This window comes from Bombyx mandarina, chromosome 22, assembly GCF_030267445.1.
Source record: "Bombyx mandarina strain Sakado chromosome 22, ASM3026744v2".
Lineage (NCBI taxonomy): Eukaryota > Metazoa > Arthropoda > Insecta > Lepidoptera > Bombycidae > Bombyx > Bombyx mandarina.
Genome location: NC_143228.1, coordinates 957,544 through 982,863, shown reverse-complemented (window position 1 = coordinate 982,863; position 25,320 = coordinate 957,544). Strand labels below are relative to the sequence as shown.

Genomic DNA, 25,320 nt, shown 5'->3' with positions numbered 1-25,320 from the left:
TATTGAAATAGTGCGTTTGACTTTTATCAACTACGATATATATTTTTTATTGCCCTTGTAGACAGACGAGCATACGGCCCACCTGATGGTGAGTGGTTACCGTCGCCCATGGACTTCAGCAATGCCAGCGACAGAGCCAAGCCGCTGCCTACCGCAAAATAATTCCCGCTAATACGGAGAGCAAATAGCAAATCACAGCTTAACGAAGAGTAATACAATTTAATTAGAATTATTTTATTTTGTCAATCTATCTGTTTGTCGATAAATCTTACCAATCAAAAATTCTAGTTCAACTTAAGTACATCGAATGCTATTAATTAACGAAGTTAATTGTGATTGTTACAAATACTTTGTCAATGTGTACATTGAATATTATCACTAATAGTGATACCAATTAAGATATTCGGTATAGGATTAACAAAAAGCTCAATGGAAATCCCTTGAACTGTGTAAGGCGTCACGTTCTTTGGGAGCTTACAAGCTTCGATCCGAACAGTTTCGTTTATACATACTAACACGAAGCTATTTTCATTCCTTTTTCAATTGCGTTGTTTTATCCATGTAATGAAATAGCAGTTGTTGTGGTTGTCGTAGATGACTCGTGATACGTTGCCAGGAGTGCCCGTAAATTGCTTTGTTACAGTTGCTAATGTTACTTTCGATACTAACCGTTTCTTACTCTACTAATTTTACTTACAATCACCAATCGACTGCAGCTACTGACGCGTAAATAATATTTAGGTTTATCGTTACACGTTTTTCTTTGTTTTATAATTGACATATTATGAAAAATAGCTGACTATCCCAAAACGTTCATTTGATATTAATATTTATAGATCATCAATAACTACTGAATAAACAAAGTTCGATGATGAATTCGATTACCTAGGAGCAAATAGGAACAACAATTATGTACTATTTAAACGCAAAAAAACTGAAAATTTGAAGAAAAAATTAATGCCAATCAAAAAGTCGCCAGTAGCTAATAAAAAAAGGAAAATCCGTTTTCAAATAGAAAGAAAGAGGCACTAAAAAGCCTTTTTAAACCCGTTCTATTATGGCAAAGCTTTGATAAAGTTTATCAAGTTGACAATAGACTAAACAAAATAAAAATGGCCGATAAACACCAGGGAAAATGATGTTTAACTGTTTTGTTTGCCTATTAGATACACATAAGCTATGAGTCTATTAGCCAGCACGACTATTTCTTAATGTTAATAGTTGGACTATATATCAGTCAATAAGTAACTTTCAAGCAATGTTTTTTTTTTTATTGCTTAGATGGTTGGACGAGCTCACAGCCCACCTGGTGTTAAGTGGTTACTGGAGCCATTGGCATCTACAACGTAAATGTGCCACACATATAGTTACAACGGCTGCCCCGCCCTTCAAACCGAAACGCATTCCTGCTTCACGGCAGAAATAGGCAGGGCGGTGGTACCTACCCGCGCGGACTCACAAGAGGTCCTACCACCAGTAAAATGTTTTCAAATCAGTGTTATATCAAACATTTCTCTGTACGTTTCTCTTAAGACAAGTTTGTGTACGCCAGGAAAAAGTAAAGCAAAAAATAAAATGAACATAGCGTTCCGGACTGTTTGAAATTACTTTGATAAACACCTCCCAGCGATCGCATTAATGTATCGTTTCTGGTACTTTCCAATATCCTCTTCAACGATTCTTTGGGCAATAAATTTTTCAAACTGACGTTTGTTAAGATGGCATATCCGTACTCATAAATATTCTTGTCGGAAAATAGTTGAGGGCTATTAGCTATAAATTTCGTATGTGTTGTTATTATAGCCAATTCCGAGATTCGTTGAATTAGAATTCACTGAGTTTAAATAGCTGCTTTTGTTCCTTTGTTCCTGCTTAACTTTTTTTCTTTTTGCTTTTGTTCTTTTTTTTTAAAAGAAATAATAAAATTAAATTTAACAAAATCATTAAATGAAATTTACAATTTTACTTACAGTGCTTTTCAAATAAAAGACATTAAAGAACAAACAAAGAGTTTGAAACCAAACAAAATAAAGCGGATGAAAAAGTTATTTAAATTTAAATTAAAATGTAATAAAAAAATAGTCTCACTACAACTTACCGATCTTATAAAAACAATAATATTCACGAATAAAAACCCTTAAGTGCAGTGAGAATGTTCTAAAATCAAATAAAAATGGATCGAAGTGAAATTTCGTTTGAAAATATGACTTTCCTTGAGTGGAATGGCTCAATGGGAGATGAACTAAACATGCCCCATTTGGACTTAGAGGTGTTCTATAGACCCGACATAGTGATCATCGCGCTGTACGTCGGTGTGCTGACCGCATCCCTATCTGCCAACACGCTGCTAATATTCGTCGTCATCAAGTTCCAATACATGCGAAAGTGAGTGATTTGCGCTTTGTTTTTAAGTGTTTTATTTCACTGATTATGCTAACGTGTTGATACATAGCTAACAGATCAGCTATGCCCTTCGTATTGCTGACGTGTGAATGATCTGCTTTCGAGGCCAGTAAAGATAAATATTGTATTTAATTATGTGGGTAAATGTAGAGCCGTCTTTGTTGGTTGAACTAGTGATTCATAGATATTACACGTTCACCAAGCGTTATTATCATTTCAGCCTTGATAGCGATCTCTGGTATTGTTCATTTTGAAATGTGTTTTAGTCGTCTTAACGTTTAAACAGCCCGATTTCTATTTGGACATAAGAAAACTATGCAAATATTTCTTGTTAACAAAAATTTATTTGTGAGAATCCAAAGAATCCGTTTTTTAACTGAAGAAATTTAGCCGGAAAAGGTCGCCTAATGGTGTACAGGTGAGTGAAGTCATAGTTCGCTTAGAGTAAGTAGAGTACCTTCTGAAAGTGAGCATTAATGCATTAAGATAAAGTGTCAATTTCAATGACATCGTAAGTTTGATTTTTGGTTTATAAGCTTAAAGGGTTTACAAAAACTACTGCAATTCCACATAGTTTTTTTAGCTTATGTGGTTGGACGAGCTCACGGCCCACCTGGTGCTAAGTGGTAACCAGAGCCCATATACATCTACAACGTAAATGCCACCATCAACCTCGAGACATGAGTTATAAGGTCTCAGTTTTAACAGTAAAACGGCTGCCCCACCCTTCAAACCGAAACGCATTACTGCTTCACGGCAGAAATAGGCAGAGTGGTGGTACCTACCCGCGCGGACTCACAAGATGTTCTACTACCAGTTTATGAATGTGACTGACATTTTTTTTTGTTTAGTTGGATGACCGTTTTATTGGTTACCGAAGGCCATAGATATCACTCACGTAAACGCTTCAGGTCATTGACTCAATCGTATTTTTTGTATACGATAATTGAAAACATTCTATTTTTAGTTTTGTTTGCATTAATTACACCCTTGGTTCCACATATTAAATCTTTTAAATCAAAGCGGTATTGTTCGAAACAATTGAACTTCAAAATCAGACGAGTTATGGCGGCGCGCATTCTCTTCTGTAACGGATAGCCGCTGATTGAAATGTTTTCCCTTTCAATACAAATCAATAGTCCGTTTCAAATCAATAGCGCGAGCTGATCTATCGTCAATCGTTAACGTTTCCTATGGAGGCTGATGTATATGAACGTCCCCTTTTATCTTAACAGCTATAATATTTTACAAAGTTCGTTGGTTTGTTTATTACCGTGTGTTCGTTATCTCGAAGAATTTAACAGCATTAGGTACGTAGCTGCCTAAATTTTATTTCGTATTGGATTCTGCAAGTTAAATTAGATGTATTCACAACAGGTAGTCTTGAGTGTTCGATTGAAAAACTTTTTAAATTATATGTTCTTAAATGCAGATAGAGCAGGCGATTTCACGGCATACAGATAGGGCCCATTAGTATCTATAGACTAAAAATACTATGATTATTTAAGTCTATAGATTTTACTGGTGGTAGGACCTCTTGTGAGTCCGCACGGGTAGGTACCACCACCCTGCCTTTTTCTGCCGTGAAGCAGTAGTGCGTTTCGGTTTGAAGGGTGGGGCAGCCGCTGTAACTATACTGAGATCTTAGAACTTATATCCCAAGGTGGGTGGCGCATTTTCGTTGTAAATGTCTATGGGCTCCAGTAACCACTTAACACCAGGTGGGCTGTGAGCTCGTTCAACCATCTAAGCAATAAAAAAAAAACCATTATTAATTACGTAAATGATTCCTTTAGTCATTTTTTAATCCGATATTGTTCCTTTAAGCTGTGAGTCGTTCGTAAGCTCTTAAAATGATGTAGAGTCCGTCGTTAAAAGCATTTTAATTCTTTTATTGTTTTCGTGAGAAATAGAGAGACACCTAAATATAATAGTTTATTCATTCAGCCTTCAGGAGCACTAGCGTCGGGACCCATAACTCGCGGCCAGAATACTAACAATACGAAATGTTACTGCCGCGAAAGTCATACGAAATTGACAGAATAAAATTGTACCTACAATTACTTTATATATTTTTTACCATAGCTAAATAGGTCAGTTTACCTGATGTGATTTTTTTTTATTGCTTAGATGGGTGAACTAGCTCACAGCCCACTTGGTGTTAAGTGGTTACTGGAGCCCATAGACATCTACAATGTAAATGCGCCACCCACCTTGAGATATAAGTTCTAAGGTCTCAGTATAGTTACAACGGCTACCCCACCCTTCAAACCGAAACGCATTACTGCTTCACGGCAGAAATAGGCAGGGTGGTGGTACCTACCCGTGCGGACTCACAAGAGGTCCTACCACCAGTGAAAAATTGTCAAAATAAATAGTGTAAATAGTCACTGGAGTCGATAGATAGCGAGCCTTCATTGAAACGTATTGCAAAACGTTCTTACTGTAATGTCACATTGAGGACGTTTTTACTTTTTGAAACTACTTTTCTGGATTTTCTAAAAAATATAGACTTCGCTTATGTGTCTTCGTAATGTCTCAAGGTGGGTGGTGGGTCGTGTTTGTCTATGGGCTCCAGTAGTCGTGTAACATGACGCGAGGCATGAGGTCGCTCTCTCAAGCAGTGCAAAAAAAAAAGAATAATGAAATAACAGCTTTTCAAAGCATAAAGCTTCGCCAGGACTAAGATTCTGCATTGGTCTTAAAACCAATTTTTCTGCCTTTCAACTTCTATGTTCAATTCAATTTCATACCCTGAAACCTAGAGATAAGATTGTATTAAGGCATATACAAATTGTATTAAGGCAATCCTAAGAATATCATCATTGAATATAGCTTAAAGGAGACATTCAACAGATTAATTTACATGATGGTAATAACACAACGTGAATATATACTAATCTTCTTATATCAGATTAACATGAAGCACATTATCCGAGTATTATATGTCTGATTATGATATAATTGGGAAATATAGATCTCGGCTTAGCGAAGGCAGCGCCGGCGATGTGAAGTGATCAAAGTGATTAGCGGTTTTCATCTTCCGAACGTCGACGCGAATTGGGAATTTAATTCGTTGTGCCTTCATCCTACCTATCTTAGCCGCTTGGTGCCTTGATTTAGGAATATATCTTTTGGAAAATATCTTTTGGAAGGTTTGGAAATGAGCAGAGCCACCACGTGGCCACTATCAGATTGAACCAAGAAGTGGGATGGAGTTGTGTAATACAATCTTAGGAAAATCCCAATGAACAGCTGCTCTTAAACGTCCCTCTATCTGATGAAACTGTGAGATGACAGCGATAGGCAGTGTTACCAGTGATATGGTTCTGCCATTCGTATACCGATGCCGGGAGATTGTCACTTTCCATCAAATCCCGAGTGCTATGACATGTCCTTTTTCAAACGAGGATAGTGGAGAGTACTTAACGGTAGGCAGCGGCATGGCATTGATGAAGTCCATGGGCGATGGCAACCACTCACCATCAGGTGGACCGTGTGCTCGTCCGCCTATAAGGGCAATAAAAAAATGGAATGCAAATTCACGGGGAAAAAGAAAATTAAAGCTCCATACCACTGTCCGTCTCCTTCGGTTCATGGTGCGTGAATGTTTTTACAATATTTGTACATGACAAAGAAATGACGGCACGTTGAAATAAAAAAAAAGAGAACGATTGAACTTTTGAATTATGATTTATTAGTCGTTTAGAATCACTGAAACTGCACCACTGCAGAAAAATAAAAATTACTTATTCGTAGTATTAGTTAATATCCACTATTTTACTGGGAAGTTATTTCATAATGTTATCTAACACATACGGTCAAATGTTATCTCATATAATTCCATTTCATTTCATAATCAATGATCAATCATGATTTCTTTTTTCATCATGGCTGCAGTTTATGTTCCTTTTTTTTTTTTTTTTTTATGGTTGAAAGTTTACTGGTGGCCCGAAGGCCTTTCCAGTTTCACCAGGACAGGTGGGCGAGCAAAGGCTCAGCCAAGAAGGGTGGGATTTGCTAACAACTGCCCGAGCGCTTCCGAAGGAGACCTAACAACTCAAGAGCAATTGTTTCGCGAATGAATCTACTACCGGATCGGAATCGCGACCCGCTGAGAAGATCCGGCGAGAAACTCAGCGGGCTGATGCATGGGTTAGGTTGCACGTCAACCTCTTTGTCGAGTTCGACGAGTACGGTTACCGGGGTCCCTAAGCCTGCCCCTAGTATTAGAGCTGAAGGCATCTAATGCAAAGGTTATTGGATCTGATGGATCCGTAAGGACGTGTCTAGGGCGTCGACGGTGACTGGCTCCTGCATGATCAGGATTCGGGGAGTAGTCAGCGGCGGCAACGATAAGGCGATTATCATGACGCATAGCCTTATCGAAGTATCGTTCCGACGCTGACTTCATAGTTTATGTTCCTTATAGTTGGGGTAACTATATGGGTATGGGTAACATTCCCTTTGCCTCGAAAATGGACGAATCAATAAGGCGTTTTTTATGAGAAAAAGAAATATCCTGAGGGTAATTTATTTCGTAATTACATATTCGCAAACCACCAATTACAATCTAAGTTATAACGTAATGAAACAAGTTAAGCCTGTTAGACAATGTAAATTGAAATCGCTCAGGTTTACGGCGCAATACAATAACAAATGCTAAAATCAATCAAAGCTCTTTCACACAAATCTTACTAACCTCAGACAAAATGATGCTTGACATTTAGATCAATAGTTATTTAATTAAAAACTCATCTATCTCAGTTCGTTTACAAAAAAAAACACTTTTAAAAAATTCGAGAGTCATCGGTTATCAATTAATAATCGTTAGTTTTTAACTTCAACTTAAAGTTCGAAGTTTTTAATCTGGAAAGGACGAAAAGTCAAAAGCCCTTGGTGTTGAATAGTCGATATTTTTATAGTATAGACACAACGATCGAGCTCAGACTTTCTTATCAAGCGTTTGCCGGAGCTCGTAGACATAACAATGCAGATGCCGCTACCTAGCTTGAGACATGAAGTCACTGAGTCACAAATGTTTAGTTTTTTTTTTTTTGCTTAGATGGGTGGACGAGCTCACAGCCCACATGGTGTTAAGTGGTTACTGGAGCCCATAGACATTTACGACGTAAATGCGCCACCCACCTTGAGATATAAGTTCTAAGGTTTCAAGTATAGTTACAACAGCTGCCCCACCCTTCAAGCCGAAACGCATTACTGCTTCACGGCAGAAATAGGCAGGGTGGTGGTACCTACCCGCGTGGATTCACAAGAGGTCCTACCACCAGTAACGGTTGTCCCATACTTTGAAATTATTCGGCAGAAATAGGCAGGGGATTCTTAGAAGCGCGGGCTCTACGCTCTACCACCTCTAAAGTAATTAATTAATTACTATGTTTTTATTTAAATTCGTATCATAGTATCGTACAATATACACATGTATTAAAGCCCATTCGAGGAGGACACGGAAGCTTTAATGAATCCGGGGCCCCTACTTTCAGAAGAGGAAGAGGTAGACTTAAGAAAAAAATGATGCTATGCGTGAAAGAGGGAAGTGAGCGAAGACACCGTATATGATAGAGGAGTATGGAAGGAGAAAACATGTTGCGCCGACCTCAGGTAACTGGGAGAAGGGCAGGAGAATGATGATGATGAATGACTCTCAGAAGGTTACTATATATCCACCCAAACTTGCATGTAAGCCATTTCGCTAAGTAATCTATGATCTCTAGGATTTTTCGTTCGATTGACTTACAGCTTTGCATAGTTGTTGTAAGAACTTCAGCTATTGATTTTGTTACGATACAGGACATTCAATTCACATTCACGCTCACGGTCAACCTGATGTTAAGTGGTTACCAGAGCCCATAGACATCTACAACGTAAATGCCACTGCCCACCCTGAGATACGAGTTCTAAGGTCTCAGTTTTTACAGTACCACGACTGCCCCACCCTTCAAACCGAAACGTATTACTGCTTCACGGCAGAAATAAGCAGGGTGGTGGTACCTACTCGTGTGGACTTAAAAGACGACACCAGATCTCACCTTTTTATTCACGAAAACCAAAGAAAATACTTTAGTGTTACTAAGTAATATTATTAACGCAAAATTCTATTATCTTAAATTGTGATACGTATCACCAGTAATACCAGTATACTTATATATATTCTAATACCGCCAGTAGTTTATTACATACGTTATAAACGCGTTTCATCAAAAACATTATTCACTGTATTTTCTCTGAGCCGTTGAAAATCCCCTCAAAGGGCTGTTGTTTTTATCGGCGTTCTATCGCACTCACTAACATCAAAAGTTGCTCTCTATCTGTCCCTATATTCACTCACAAACACTTACAACGTCCTTATCGTTCAGTTGAGGTCCTAATACGTTGGGAATAACTGATCTGCGCGCTCTGAAAATATAAATGTACAGAAAATATTTTACGTTATTTACGAAATAAGTACACGGAATACGCTTTATTCGAAATTGAGCTATGAAAGTACAATGGCACCGAGGTTCTCAAACTATTTTCAATAAAACAGATTGGTTCTCGTGATATATTATCAAGAACCCTTTGAATAATGAAAGTCTAAATAACTATATTCGAACATCTAAATATATTCGAAGTGCATAGTACATTATGTTTCTGATTGGACTTAAGAAATTTGAAGATAGTCCAAGATAGTTTTCGGATATTTCTAGTTAAGAATTGCCTTATTAAATAAGATGCAAGGAAAAGGAATATAAAACATTTGAGATTCCCAGAAATTTAGGCCATGATATTACGTTATATAGGTTATTTGTTTCCAGCTATTGTCGAGTGATTATCACACACGACATGAGGTCGAACCTTAAAGTATTATACAGCAGCCTTCCCACTGGCAGTACTAGAGGGGATGGCGCTACCTACCAATGAAGGGTACACGACCTAATCTCAGTGATTACGCATTTTTTAATTTGCCTAATCTCAGTCTTCTAAAACGACGTTTTTCCTTCATCATGTAAGTTGTACACGTCTGTTTGCGATAAAAAATATTGTTAGCGAAGTTTCGCGAAAAAAGACAAGTTGTAATGGCAAAGAAAAGTTTTGGAACTACGAAGCATCTAATCTCGGAAGACCGCTCGCTCGTTCTATCTAAATTATGTAATTGTTTCTTTTGTTCTTGTTCATGACGGTCTAAAACCAGCCACACAATTTATTTTTCAAATCAATGTTTTCATATAATTTAAATAGTATTTATTAGGTAGCATAAGCTGTTTTTGAACGAAGTTCCTTCTGGGACGATGCGGAGGGTTACCCTAATCGGGAAAAAAAGGTCCGTAACGTAAGATTTTTATTAGTAATGCACACAGTGTACGACTTAACTTTCTAATAACGTACAAAAACTAATATATTTTTTATCATTCATTGATCACGATCTCAGAGCGTTCGTTTGCGCAATACACTAAACTCTTATCTAACATCTTGAGTGGTTACTGTTGCTTATGGACGTCTGCAGTGACAAGGGTATAAAAATCTGATACTTACCTCTGAGTAATCTTCACAGGCCTCGTTTGAAGAAAAACATTTGTTAGCGCTCAGGAAAAACTGAGAAGGGAGGTTTATACTAATGTCAGATAGTATGTGTTAATACAGACCTCTAGAAGCACAGTTTGAGTAAATGCATTGGCTCTATGTAGCATGGGTGAACTCTGCTTCGGTGGAATTGTTTTTTTTTTTTATGTATGGTATGGTTGGGAGTTTCTTATTGGGGCTTAACAGAGGTACATTTTTGTGAGAAAGGTGTAAAAACGAATGCAGATGTGTATCAAAATACAGTCCTGACGAAACTTGTGGAACCTGTTTCTCATACCATGTTCAATAACAGATACTGGGTATTCCAACAAGATTCGGCGCCAGCTCATAGAGCGAAGAGCACACAAGACTGGCTGGCGGCGCGTGAAATCGACTTCATCCAGCACGAAGACTGGCCCTCCTCCAGTCCAGATTTGAATCCGTTAGATTACAAGATATGGCAACACTTGGAGGAAAAGGCGTGCTCAAAGCCTCATCCCAATTTGGAGTCACTCAAGACATCCTTGATTAAGGCAGCCGCCGATATTGACATGGACCTCGTTCGTGCTGCGATAGACGACTGGTCGCGCAGATTGAAGGCCTGTATTCAAAATCACGGAGGTCATTTTGAATAAACTTTAGTGTCATAAGAATCTATGTTTTGTTAAGTTCATTTTGGTATATGAATGGTTACATAATGAATTAACTTGTTTCAATTATATTACATTAAACATGTGACAGAATTTATGACCTGACTAGGTATATCTTATATAGAAATCTTACATATAAAATTCTTGTGTCTCAATGTTAGTTACCATACTCCTCTGAAACGGTTAGACCGATTTTTATGAAATTTTATATGCCTATTCAGTAAATCTGAGAATCGGCTACTATCTATTTTTCATACCCCTAAGTGATAAGGGTTGTCCACCCCTAACATAATTTTGTTTTATTTTTTGAATAATTTTTTTTGTTGTTATAATGTGGCATTATGTGGTTGAATGAGGTTTCGTTATTTTTATATTACCTTATCGTTCACAGCGCTACATGCCTCTTTCACTCATTTACCATATCCTTACACGCTTATAATAAGTTAGTTTTTTTTTCTACACTAGAAATCTTATATATGGCAAAACAACGTTTGCCGGGTCAGCTAGTGTTCATATAATAAAGTGTTCGTCCAAATAAGTTTATTTTTCAATAAGCCTTCACCCAAAGTACTCTTTGTTTTGTCCTAAGAATGTCTTTGACAAAGTCCATTGTTATGATATGATGTAAACGTCCGCTGAACTGTCCTTGCCCTCGTCTACTTATAATTCATAGTTCAATATCATAATCGTTTGTGAGTTGATTATAGTTTTGTAGTTGATATCTCTACAGTCCGTCGACGGATTTCGGATAAATTAATATTTTAATATAATAAATATTATATTAATTAACATTATGTTTGTTAATGAATTTGTTTATTTGTATCAAATTATTTATATCATTTACTGGTGGTAGGACGTCTTGTGAGTCCGCACGGGTAGGTACAGCCACCTTGCTTATTTCTGCCGTGAAGCAGTAATGCGTTTCGGTTTGAAGTGTGGGGCAGCTGTTGTAACTATACTGAGACCTTAGAACTTATATCTCGAGGTGGATGGTGCGTTTACGTCATAGATGTCCATGGGCTCCAGTAACCACTTAGCACCAGGTGGGCTGTGAGCTCGTCCAACCATATAATCAATAAAAAAAATCATTGCCTCAAGCCAGAATTGAGTTGCTTCAAACAGCTTTCAAAGCGGGCTACAAAATCTACGTACCATCTACCGTATCTGAAATTTATTAGGTAGAGTCAACAAATATTAGAATTCAATCGATAATCTTAATTTTATTAGTCAACGAATTAAGTGTACAGAGCCCAGGTAAGTGTCGAATGTTCGTATTCGTGTTTGTGTGTCCGTCCACTTTGAACATTAATAGCTGAAATTTAAATGATAGATTTTAATTAAACGCTTTGTTGATTGTCTTGTATTACATAAAGTAATCATCGTGCGTATTGTTCAAGTCAAGTTCCGCCCTTCTTGAGTTTTACGATCTCCAATTTTTTTAGAATTTTTCCTTCTGACAAAGGGAAAGTTTTCCAGACTTTTTACGGCTTTATAGGCGAATAAATCTCGTTAATTTTGGACAGAAAATTGCTAAGATATATATTTCTATAAATGCAGCTTTTATAGCGAATTTCACATAAAGTTCACATAAAGTTCACTCCTAAATAGTGAAATGTTAAAGCCCTTTGTATGACAATATGTATATTATTATACTACACGTATAAAATATTATTTATTACCATGTATCAATGTAAAAAAATTATGAATGAAAGTTTAAGCAGCCTGTAGTCGTCGTGGCCTAAAGAATAAGGCGTCCGGTGCATTCGTGTCAAGCAATGCATCGACGTTCGAATCCCGCAGGCAAGTACCAGTTTTTCTAATGAAATACGAACTTAACAAATGTCCTCGATTGCCTTTCAAGGTGAAGGAATAACATCCCGTAATAAAAGTCAAACCCGCAAAATTATAATTTCCATAATCACTGCGCACAGGGTATCTTGTGAGTCCGCGCGGGTAGATACCACCACCCTGCCTATTTCTGCCGTGAAGCAGTAATGCGTTTCGGTTTGAAGGGTGGGGCAGTCGTTGTACTGTAAAAACGGAGACCTTAGAACTCGTGTCTCAAAGTGGGTGGCGGTATTTACGTGGTAGCTGTCTATAAACCCCGGTGACCATATATCGGATTGTCGATAATCCCATTCTCATGGATCGCTTGGAACCTCTGGGTCTGCGGAGCGACTTCGGTTCCCTCTGTATTTTGTACCGTATGTTCCATGGGGAGTGCTCTGAGGAATTGTTTGAGATGATCCTTTATCTCCTTTTTATCATCGCACCTCCCGCCATCGGAGCGGAGTTCATCCATATTATGTGGAACCGCTGCGTTCATCGACAGTGCGTTTCCAAAGGTCTTTTTTGCCACGCACCATCCGGCTATGGAATGAGCTCCCCTCCACGGTGTTTCCCGAGCGATATGACATGTCCTTCTTCAAAAGAGGCTTGTGGAGAGTATTATTTTTTTTTTTTTTATTTATTTATTGCTTAGCTGTGTGGAAGAGCTCACAGCCCACCTGATGTTAAGTGGTTACTGGAGCCCATAGACATCTACAACGTAAATGCGCCACACACCTTGAGATATAGTTCTAAGGTCTCAGTATAGTCACAACGGCTGCCCCACCCTTCAAACCGAAACGCATTACTGCTTCACGGCAGAAATAGGCGGGGCGGTGGTACCTACCCGTGCGGACTCACAAGAGGTCCTACCACCAGTAATTACGCAAATTATAATTTTGCGGGTTTCATTTTTATTACACGATGTTATTCCTTCACCGTGGAAGTCAATCGTGAACATGTGTTGAGTATTAAGCGGTAGGCAGCGGCTTGGCTCTGCCCTTGGCATTGCTGAAGTCCATGGGCGATGGTAACCATTCACCATCAGGTGGGCCGTTTGTTTGTCTGCCTACAAGGGCAATAAAAAAAAAACATCAGATGGGCTCGTCCACCCATCTAAGCAATAAAAAATGCTTTTGGTATAGATCGAAATGCATCCTTTACCTGCTCTATTTTCAACAACAATCGCATTTAAGCTTGTACACTTCAGCCGCTCATTGAAACTGACACGTGCAAATTTTTGTCAACTTATTTCGTGAACTATATATTCACTATAATATATCAATTCAAAATTTACAAAATTTTGTTACACATAAAGAATATTTTGCATAAAAAAAACTAAATTTTTTATTTGCTTTCCTCTAAGCACTAAAATTTAATCTGACCTTAAAATAATACGAGAGCCTCTGAATTGTCTTTCTACAGTGATTCCACTGTGCAGCTGTGGTTAGTCTCATTTACATAGTGATCTGTGAACAAATTTTCATCGGACAGATTCCCAGTGAAGTTTCACGGCTCAGCTTAGACGATTATGTCAAATGCTCAAATCGAAAATCGTATTTTATGTGGCGTGAAAAGCTTCATGAAAAGGAAATTGTATGTTGTTGTTTATTTTCATTGTTGCTTCTGTTGAGAGGCTAATTTTAAGATGGTCCTGGAAACTATTTCACACCAGGTGGGTGATGAGCTTCGTTTTCTAAGAGACGTAAATAATAATTTACGTCTCGAGTCTACGAGGCAAGATAATTTCACTTAGTTACTGCAAGGCCAATTTAAACTGGTGTATATGAAAATTTAAACTAAATCCAACGAAGCGTTTAAAAGAACCGGGATGGATCGTAAAGAGTCCAGACGGGTCACCGGATTCTTACGTAAGAGGACGGAGAGGTTCGACTTAAGCCTGGTAAAGCTATTTACGTAATGCAGTAGCCGATGTGAGCTCGGATACATTTATAATTTTGTAAAACTCGACTTGAAACTTTCAAAGGAAAAAGGGTACACCTTTAATTAGAAGAATGTTGAAGTGATACACTGAATGATCTTATTACTATTACAGCTTACAGCCTACTGACTTTAGATGGTGACTATTGCCCACGGACATCAGCCTACTGACCTTAGATGGTGACTATTGCCCTCAGACATCAGCAAAGCCGCGAGTCAACTCCGTTTGAAGAGAGACATGTCATACAATCACGGAATATCGAGGCCAATCTCATGCCAGGGCCCGTCGGCTAGGAATGTAGGCGTTTACTGGTTCAATTACTGACGGTAGGGCCTCTTGAGTCCGCGCGGGCGGGTACTACCACCCTGCCTATTTCTGCCGTCAAGCAGTAATGCGTTTCGGTTTGAAGGGTGGGACAGCCATTGTTGAAACCTTAGACCTTAATCAAGGTGGGTGCATTTACGTTGTAGATATCTATGGGCTCCAATAACCACTTAACACCAGGTGGGCTGTGAGCTTGTCCACGCACCAATGCAATAAAAAATAAAAAAACGATTCTACGCAATTATTCTTATCGCTTGGTGCTTAGCTATTGGAGTTTATAGATTCTTGCGGCCTCTCCTGAAAGATGTGGTCCTTTAATTGAGGAATGTTTACCTTTTGGGGCACGCCGGAAGTAAAGAGCAGAGGTGTCAGTGCACGTAGGTTGAGTTCGTATTGATTTACAGTTATTTTGTTTAGTATTCGTGCCCGTCAGTCGGTACAAGCACGAACTATTTTAATTTGCTGATGGTGGTTTTACGATGTTTTTATAACCGAAGCTGCTTTCAAACATTTCGGTTCGATATTTAATTCGATTGGAAGATTTTGTTTTGCTTTTTTAGATTGTAAACAGTTCATCTTTCTTTTTCGATTTAATCTCGTGTTTTTTTATTGTCATTTCATCTTGTATCTAGTAATATCTAAAATTCAGATGTAGCCCCACGAAATCTGTAAAGTATTTGAAAAGTCAGAAATGGTATAATTATAATAAGAAAACGTCAAATTAAACCGTAAAAGTAATTTTAAAACAAATCGCACACATTTTTATATTAGTAAAATAGTGTTAATTATGATCTGGTTCAATTTTTTTTACAGTCTAATCGGAAGACTCAACCTCAACACAAATAACATTGTGCGTCCTGATTGTTTGTTTATCTCTAATAGAGCTTTTAGAATTTAGAGCTAATAATAAAATTACAATTAAACATAAAATAACCAAAGGATAAATACTATAGCGGTGATCAGACAATAAGACGAATCTGTCGCTAATTTGATGAGTTGGCAATAAACATAGGTATTCAGTTTTTATACAATATTGTACTATCAACGAATAGTGTTATAACAACAATAATTACAGCGATAAATATAATAATTTTTTTTTAAACTTAATAATTATATTTCATGGACTGAGTTTTTATTTGAATAATAATTTTAAGTAGAAGTGGTCGGCATATTATGTCGAGTGCGAAATGATGATATGACGCTAGTAATTGTTTAAATTCTTTAATTCAGTTTCGACTTCGGCAGTTGCCTGTTATAAATCTTTAATATAATCAACGGTAAGCTAATCGGTCGTTACGCGAGCTTGTCTGTCTATAAAAAAAAGCTCGAATAAGACAGAGTTTATAATAAAGTCGGCATCTAAAAGTTATCGCTCGAATACCTGCGCATCTACGGGCCTATCAAATTATATTTTACAGTCTTACGATCGTTTTATGTAATACCCGTGTTAGTAGAAGCTTTATTGCACACGTCAAAGATTTCATTTAGCGTTCTGAATGTATCGTAACTTCTATTACGAGCTAGATATGTGTCGGTCGTTCAATTTTAGAGATTCAGATCGATACTGACCTGTTGACAAAATGATCCGGTTCGTACGACCCGTTCAGTCGAATGTTTGGTTTACCGTTTATCACATCGATTTGTGACGTAATTAATATTAATATAAAGTTTAGTATTGAATAACAGTTTAAAGGAACTGTTATAGTTCTATTGTTTACGTGAGATCAAAACAATTGAAATGCGTTATGGGTCATTATGCGACAACGAACGACTAACCGAGTTCGCGAACGACACACATCTATTACGAGCGAATCATTTGAGATGTCTCAATCTACGCTGGCGTTTCGTCTTCATTGCCGATTCCCAAATCGACAATGCACTTAAAGATGTGTATGTTACGTCATAAGTAAATCCATAATTTAATACGATTTTAGACCCATGTATATTACGTCTAGACCTATATAAGCATATTATTATTTGCGTTTAGACGTAATCAAATGTACTCAAATTAAGTTTTCTTCAATGAAATTTAATTAGTTAGTAGATTTTATGAGGTAGTGTCCATTAGACGTGTTCCTGGTGTATATATAGTCAATCGAATATCTATATATTAATACGTGAAGCAAAAACTTTGTACCCCTTTTAACGAAAATTGCACCGTCGGAGAAGCATGAAATTGATAGACAATATCTCTCAATACTAACTGATCCATACTGATATGTGCAGAATGCTAGTATTATTTTTAAAGTAGGCATTCATAATACATTAAATAAATAAAAAAACTATGTACATCTTACCATATGGCATATATTTGACACACATACATATATGTATGTACTCTTTGTTTACTGTTAAACTTTAAAGCTAAACTGTAAAGTTTGTTAAAGTTTGTGGTCAAATTAAGAATAAACCAATATTGTTTGTCTTTAATATTATTTGTCTATAGTGTAGTCTTGGCAAAATCTGTGATTATAGAAGTATAATTCTTGTTATATATAGAATTAGAATTAGATTATAGAATTATAATAAGTTCTTTGAAAATAGAACTATAATAATGTTCAAACTTATAATTTCAATTAATTATATTCGAATTTTGACTACTGCGGGACCACTAGTTACAATAATGAACTCTAAAACCTACATAATAATATTTCAATATTTGTAGCACATTGTACCGAAGTGTGAGTGCTTTTTGATTGATCATTGATGCGGAACCACTTTCGAACTACCCCTAACTACCTCTGGTCTCCTCGGGGAGCCTTGCCTATGAAAGTTTCGTTATTACTGTGGTCAGTACAGCTATTATTACTTGGATAATAATCATTAATATTGGTTAAATGCCTTGTTTATTAGTTTTGGTTAGAATATATTTGTCATTATTGTATAATTTACAACAATTATATCATTAATTTGTTTATTGTGTGTTGGATATTATTTATGGTATGGTGACATATTCCACCAGCTAAATCGAGACAGTGCACTGGGTTATTCTTAATTTTATTAACCGAATTTTGATTACACTAGATGGATGTGTGAGCTTGTGTCACGCGTAGGCAGCGGCTAGGCTCTGTCTCTGGCATTGCTGAAGTCAATGGGCGACGGTATCCGCTCACCATCAGGTGGGCCATGTGCTCATCCCACTACAAGGCTAATAAAAAAAAAAAAGTGATTACTTGGAGCCCATTGACAGCATGATCTGAAGGCACCATGAGACATGGCGTATTTAATTGTTTACGACCTCAAATTTCAAGTTTCGCGTGCTACTGCTATACACACAGCATGGTGATATCGTCCCAAGTGGATTTGGAATATGTTTTACAGCTTTCTAAGTTTTGCTGGTTAAATTTTAATACCCAATACTATCAATTCATCATTGGTATTCCTTCGTGAAGCTGTGTTAGACACGCATTTACTTAAAAACATGTCATCTGTCGCCATATTTAAACCACATTAGGAGCGCATTATAGCATATATGTGTGTGTGTGTGTGTACACTGGAAGTTTTGCTTATTAAGCCCCAGATGATTCTTGACTCAAGTAACATTACACTAATACAATATAAACTTACTTTAATAACCAAAAACAGAGTACTTCAAAGTTCTTGTAAGCTTTTAAATTGAATTTCTAATGCTTGTTTTCATTAAGTTGCGTTCGGCTCAAGTTTAAAGTATGAGAGATATAATTTTGTTAATTAATAGCTTTAATAATGAATGTTCTTGTGATGGGTTTTTGATATAAATTTATTTGACATTTACGAGTCAAGAATAAATAGGCTTAAGCCCGAAAACCATCCACATCACCAAAAAAAAATAAGCCCCGTGGTCTATGGTTAGTAGTGATCGGAGTCAATAAACTATAACTAGTTCTACAGTTTTTACTGGTGATAGGACGTCTTGTAAGTCCGCACGGGTAGGTACCATCACCTTGCCAATTTGAGCCGTGAAGCAGTAATGCGTTTCGGTTTGAAGGGTGGGGCAGCCGTTTTACTGTTAAAACTGAGACCTTATAACTCTTATCTCAAGGCGGTTGGCCGCACGTTGTAAAGATGTCTATGGGCTCCGGTAATCACTTAACACCAGGTGGGCTGTGAGCTCCCCCCCATATGCGCATCCCTACCTATGTTATAATAAAAAAGTAGTTTTCAGTTTGACGAACGGTTGGTAGACCAATACCTGATATTTTTGATACCATTAAAATACTAAATATCAAAGCGCCTTGACCTACTGCGTTATGCGCCGTGTTCGTATGGTATGATGCGATATTCCCGTTTCAAATCCTACAGCCTCTCAAGAATCAAGAACAATGTTCTTAGTTGTAGCGCAGTCAAACTAACAGTCTACTAGGAGTTAAGTGACCTCGGACAGCAACGGTTACCAAAACTCGAATACCACCACCGACCATGATATTTTGATTCGAAGTTCGTATTAGCCAGGCGAGGGAGCGGGTTTGCATAATACTGACTTCTGAGCTATGCAAGAGGAAATATTAAAAACTTCTGACTTTGAAACTTTTTAATCTCCAATAAAGATTCACTTTGAAAAACATCAAACCTTGCGGCAGCTCATCTATTATACTTCAATTACGGTTGTTTTCACGGCACGGAATCTTCGAGTTGTTGAATAAAGCATGAGGGAATGTCCTGGAATATCTCAGTCGACGTGTGTAAACGAGTTTTCCGGTTACATGCAGACGTCAAGTTTCACCTACAAGTTTACACGTAATATGAATTTTCACGAGCAGTTCCTTGTGTTTTCCGAACTTAGTTGAGTTTGTTCGGATTAGAATTTATTTTCGGCTCGTGGCTTTAGATTAGTTACATTGATATTTGTACCACTGAATCTGTGTTATATTCGCGGTCGGAGTCAGTATGTTGGTTAAAGATAGGCATATTCGTACATATTATGTGAATGTTTTTGGTACTCGCATCACATAAGATATCTTAGTTTTTTGAAACGAAGTTCCTTATGGGACGATGCGGAGGGGTACACTAACCGGAAAAAAATGTCCGTAACGTAAGATTTTTTCTATTTAATTTGTTATCAACAGATGTCGCTGTAGGTAAATTCAACAATTCCTGAATCGCGGTGATGAGATGTTACACAGTTCATAGACATTCTCGTATTTCTCACGACTCTACCTAATGCTTTGTAGTCGAAGCAAATTGTTCCTCCGTAATAAGGTAACTCTCTACAAAACTTGCATACGTCCCATCATGACGTATGCAAGCGTAGTGTTCGCTCACGCAGCCCGCACCCACTTGAATTCCCTTCAGGTTATTCAATCCCGATTCTGCAGGATAGCCGTCGGAGCACCATGGTTCCTGAGGAACGTGGATCTCCACGATGACCTGGAGCTCGATTCCGTTAGTAAGTATCTACAGTCAGCATCGCTGCGCCACTTTGAGAAGGCGGCACGACATGACCTTTATTGCTCAGATGGGTGGACAAACTCACAGCTCACCTGGTGTTAAGTGGTTACTGGAGCCCATAGACATCCACAACGTAAATGCGCCACCCACCTTGAGATATAAGCTCTACGGTTTCAAGTAAGTTACAACGGCTGCCCCACCCTTCAAAACCGAAACGCATTACTGCTTCACGGCAGAAATAGGCAGGGTGGTGGTACTCACCCGCGCGGACTCACAAGAGGTCCTACCACCAGTACTGTAGTGACTGAAGGAGATGCAATAACAAAACTACATAGCGTAGTGATGGTTTCGTGTGGACATTCCTGTAATCAAGACCGGTCTCAGAATTTGTCATCCTTGAGTAAAATCGTAAAATAAATCGTATTTATAAATAATTAATCCAAAGCACCCTACATGCATTATCCGGTACGAAAATTCTGCGCTTAAATAAAAAGCGAACATTTCCTCTTAATTTACGAAAAAAGGTTGACTCGCCTTACGACCCAAGAAGCAATTTTATGCTTCGCACATTTTTAATTAACGCGTGATTACTGCCGAAGATTGTTCAATAGATTTTCTAAGATAAAACTTTCTTATTTTGTTGATTTCCATAAAATAGTTTTTTTTTTACCAGCTCAATGCTATTTTTTAGATTAATTCTGAAATTTCCAAAGCTAAATTCTAAAGCAGATTGCTAACTGTGAGCACTCGTGAACACATTCAAACTACTTTTACGATTCAATCTCAGGTTGACTATTTTAGTTTATTATTTTATTTATTTATTTATAACTTATATACTTGACAGTATAAACTTATGCTACTTAATTCCATAGGCATTCTCTGACAGTCCATTTTAGGGGAGTGCAGAGATGAGCCTTGGTTATGTTATGTTATTATGTTATTATTATTGTGATAATTATTAGGTACATAAACATATTTATATGTATAAATATGTATATATATTTATAATATACATAATATTTTCAACTTATTTAATATTTAATTTACACAAATCTGCCTTTTTGATAATATTTTTGACAAAATTCGTAACTCGCGTAAGAAGATAGATTATTAATTATAACTAAAGTAACGGTTTGATAATTTTTTTATTGCTACATGAGTGAACAAGTTCATAGCCCTCCTGGTGTTAAGTGGTTACCGGAGCCCATAGACATCTACAAGGTAAATGCCGCCACCCACCTTGAGGTATGAGTTCTAAGGTATCAGTATAGTTACAACGGCTACCTCAACCTTCAAAACAAAACGCATTACTGCTTCACGGCAGAAATAGGCAGGGTGGTGGTACCTACCCGTGCGGACTCACAAGAGATCCTACCACCAGATCTCACGTTTTTATTCATGAAAACCAAAGAAAATACTTTAGTGTTACTAAATAATATTTCCAACAAAAAATCTTATTATCTTAAATTATGATTCGTGCATTGACTTAAATATAAATGACAATACTTTAAAATTGGTTAAATTAAAATCGAGTTTCTAGTCAATGAAAACTCGGTCCCATTAATTAGCGTGAATCGCATGTAATATGTACTTAGATGTTTGTTATTAAAAGCCTTTGTCTTTGTGTTAATAAACTTATAAATGAGCTTTTTTGTTATTTCGTTCTTTAATACTATTAAATTCGTACAAAGAACCACAAAAAATATGTTAATTGAAGGAGTTCGGGGCCTTTGCTGGTAAATTGGGTTTTAATTGCCTTTGAAAAAAAAAAGTTTGTGTTTTCTCAAAACTCGAAACTTTTGTATTTTAATTTCATGTTAAAAATTATTTTGAATACAAATTTATTCTTATACGAGCTGACTCGGCAGACTTCGTAGTGCCTCAATCAATAAATAAAAAACCTAAACTTTTGTATAAAATAAGCTTAAAACAAACAAACGGGATCCGTCCGACGGGGGACACATCAAAGGAAAAACAAAATTGTTATTTTTATTTAATTCCGAACTTTTTCATATTTATCTACCTTTTAAACCTTCTATGGACTACCACAAATAATTCAAGACCAAAATTAGCCAAATCGGTCCAGCCGTTCTCGAGTTTTAGCGAGACTAACGAACAGCAATTCATTTTTATATATACGTCGGCGCGTGATTTTATAAACCATTAGTTCATGACTAATAAAGGTGGGACGACAAACAACACGTGCAAGCATTCATCGAAAACAACACGTGCAGGATAAGAGTCGTAAACAACATCGTCCCACCACGATACCTTGCTATGAAAACGCTCCGTTGTTGTCTCTCGAGCTCAGAAGCGAGCGAGTCGCCGTATCAGACGGAGCGCTCCTGCGTAATATGCGCTCTGAGTTAACATTTCTGGTTTTACTGACTTACGAAGACCACCCGCTTACCATGTCGCTACCCGAAAGTGGAAATACTCCAACATATAACTAGTCAGGTCATAAGTATTGTCACACAGTAAAAACTTTTCTTTTAGAATGCTGGTCACGAAAAAGTTTATTGAATTCGAATTTCGAATTGTTCATGAAAATAAAAATGTATACTTTTAGAATTTTACTCATTTTTAAATATGGAGTGGACGCTTAAAGAAGACCGTGTTACAGTTATTGCGTTGCATCGTTGCGGTTACGCGCCAATTCAAGTTTTTAACATACTGAAAAATTTAAATATAACCAAAAGATTCGTTTAAGATTCGTTTCAAACGATATAATGAAGACTCTAATGTAGATGACAGGTCAAGAAGTGGTCGCCCTCGGTCTGTTAGGACTCCAGCAGTGATAAAAGCTGTGAAGGCGCGAATTCAAAGAAATCCCAAACGTAAGCAGAAACTGTTGGCCCTTCAGATGGGGTTAAGCAGAACCACGGTGAAAAGGGTGTTAAATGAAGACTTAGGGCTTCGGGCATATCGAAGAAAAACAGGACATCGTTTGAAGGCTCGTCTAATGGACCTGAGACTGAAGAGATGCCGCGCTTTGTTGAAGCGGTACGCGGGAAAAAAAAATCGGGAAATTCTTTTTTCGGATAAAAATTTTTTTACCGTAGAAGAGAACTACAACAAACAAAATGATAAGGTGTACGCACACAGTAGTGAAGAAGCGAGCAACCGTATTCCGCGTGTCCAACGAGGTCATTTTCCATCCTCGCTCATGGTATGGTTGGGAGTTTCTTATTGGGGTTTAACAGAGGTACATTTTTGTGAGAAAGGTGTAAAAACGAATGCAGTTGTGTATCAAAATACAGTCCTGACGAACCTTGTGGAACCTGTTTCTCATACCATGTTCAATAACAGGCACTGGGTATTCCAACAAGATTCGGCGCCAGCTCATAGAGCGAAGAGCACACAAGACTGGCTGGCGGCGCGTGAAATCGACTTCATCCGGCACGAAGACTGGCCCTCTTCCAGTCCAGATTTGAATCCGTTAGATTACAAGATATGGCAACACTTGGAGGAAAAGGCGTGCTCAAAGCCTCATCCCAATTTGGAGTCACTCAAGACATCTTTGATTAAGGCAGCCGCTGATATTGACATGGACCTCGTTCGTGCTGCGATAGACGACTGGCCGCGCAGATTGAAGGCCTGTATTCAAAATCACGGAGGTCATTTTGAATAAACTTTAGTGTCATAAGAATCTATGTTTTGTTTAGTTCATTTTGGTATATGAATGGTTACATAATGAATAAACTTGTTTCAATTATTTTACATTAAACATGTGACAGAATTTATGACCTGACTAGGTATATATACATAAATTATCTAACTGATGATATTTGTTTGGGGGCGTTGTGTAGAGGCTTTGGAGGCGATTTGTAATTTCATCTAGGGAGACTCTTAGCAAGCGAATGAGCTCGCGCTATAGCGGTTTTTAAGTAGTTGAAAAAATGGGGGTGCTAAAAAATAAATTTGTTCTCGTAGTGGGTAGTAGACAAAATAAGCTTGGGAGCCCTTGTCCTAGACCGTAATACTACTTCTCTTAAATTTAGACATAAGCCTCAATTATGTCTTATAGTAGCTGACCCGTCATTCGAATTTGTATTTGATCGGTTTGTAGCATAAATAGGTAGGGCGACCTAGCCATGCGGACTTGCAATACATTCTACCCTATTTTGTATAGGCTATGATGAAGACGGAAAATATCAGAAATAAGTAATCGTCCTCCGGATATAAATGTGTGTCATCAAAAACTATCTTAATAGTTGTCTGAATGTATGGATACGAACGAACAAAGAAGTGATGAAGGAATCAGGATTTGGAGCTGAAATTAAGGTTAAATAGCATTGTAACTTCATTACCTTGTCGGAATGAGGAGAGCTGTAGTTAGGTTATATTTTTTAAGCTATTGCATACATTTTATCGCGAACTTTGAGCGCGGCGACTGAATCTCTCGCGCGGTCTAGCTTATGAGTGTGAAGGGGACAGTTAATGTTTTGCTTTTATTAATGTTTAATATAGCATGGTCTTGTTTTATTATTGTTTTAATATTAAATTATCATTCTCTAATTATAATTGCATAGCATTTTTTATCAACTTATGCAAAGTTGATAAAAAATGCTATGCAATAGCTTTACCGTGGCAGTTTTCGAGTGCCACACGTTTTTTTATTCTGGTTCAATAAGTCAATAAAATTTGGTATCAATGTCATTTTTGTCGTAACGTACTCGTAATATGGATTTCATTTTGAGAAATCCCAAAGCCTAGATAACCTAAGTTAATAAAAAGTGCAACACTAATTCATAGAAGGCAGATACGTTTTCTTGAATATTTTTTTAAGGCAAAATATGCTTGCTTTGCTCGGTATATAATTATTATTGGGAGAGCGTATGATTTTACCATGAAACAATGTATGTTCCTTTTTGAAGATCTGAAAGCTAATACTCTCCATCTCAAATTTCTAGGTAGGCATAAGTCTATCTAGAGCTAAAGTTAATTTCATAACAAAAAGACAGAAAACATTACTTTCTTTTCTGGCTGTCTGGTGTAGTGGTAAGTGACATGGTCACTACACAAGGGGGTCGCGGGTTCGAATCCCGCCAAGGGAAGATATTTGTATGATAAATATAAATGTCTTTCCAGGGTTATGGGTGTATATTAAATATATGTCGTAGGCGGCGCCAGGGATGGCTAAGCGGTAGTTTCCGTCATCACTCGTATTTGGTTGAACTCAGTTTATAAAAAGTCAATAAAACCTTTTGAATAATAATTATTGAAACTCAACACACACAACTTTCA

At 37.4% G+C, this 25,320-nt stretch overlaps 1 protein-coding gene across 3 annotated transcripts in view; it reads left to right on the top strand.

Moving 5' to 3' along the window:
- The window catches only part of NGR-A35 (neuropeptide receptor A35), a 150,549-nt gene that overhangs the window by 14,612 nt on the left and 110,617 nt on the right, over positions 1–25,320 (top strand). For all 3 annotated transcript variants that reach the window (XM_089736719.1, XM_089736720.1, XM_028183152.2), the window contains exon 2: positions 1,973–2,385. In XM_089736719.1, the coding sequence (XP_089592845.1) occupies positions 2,174–2,385 (212 nt within the window). In that variant the 5' untranslated portion in view covers positions 1,973–2,173. The remainder of the gene's footprint in view (positions 1–1,972; positions 2,386–25,320) is intronic.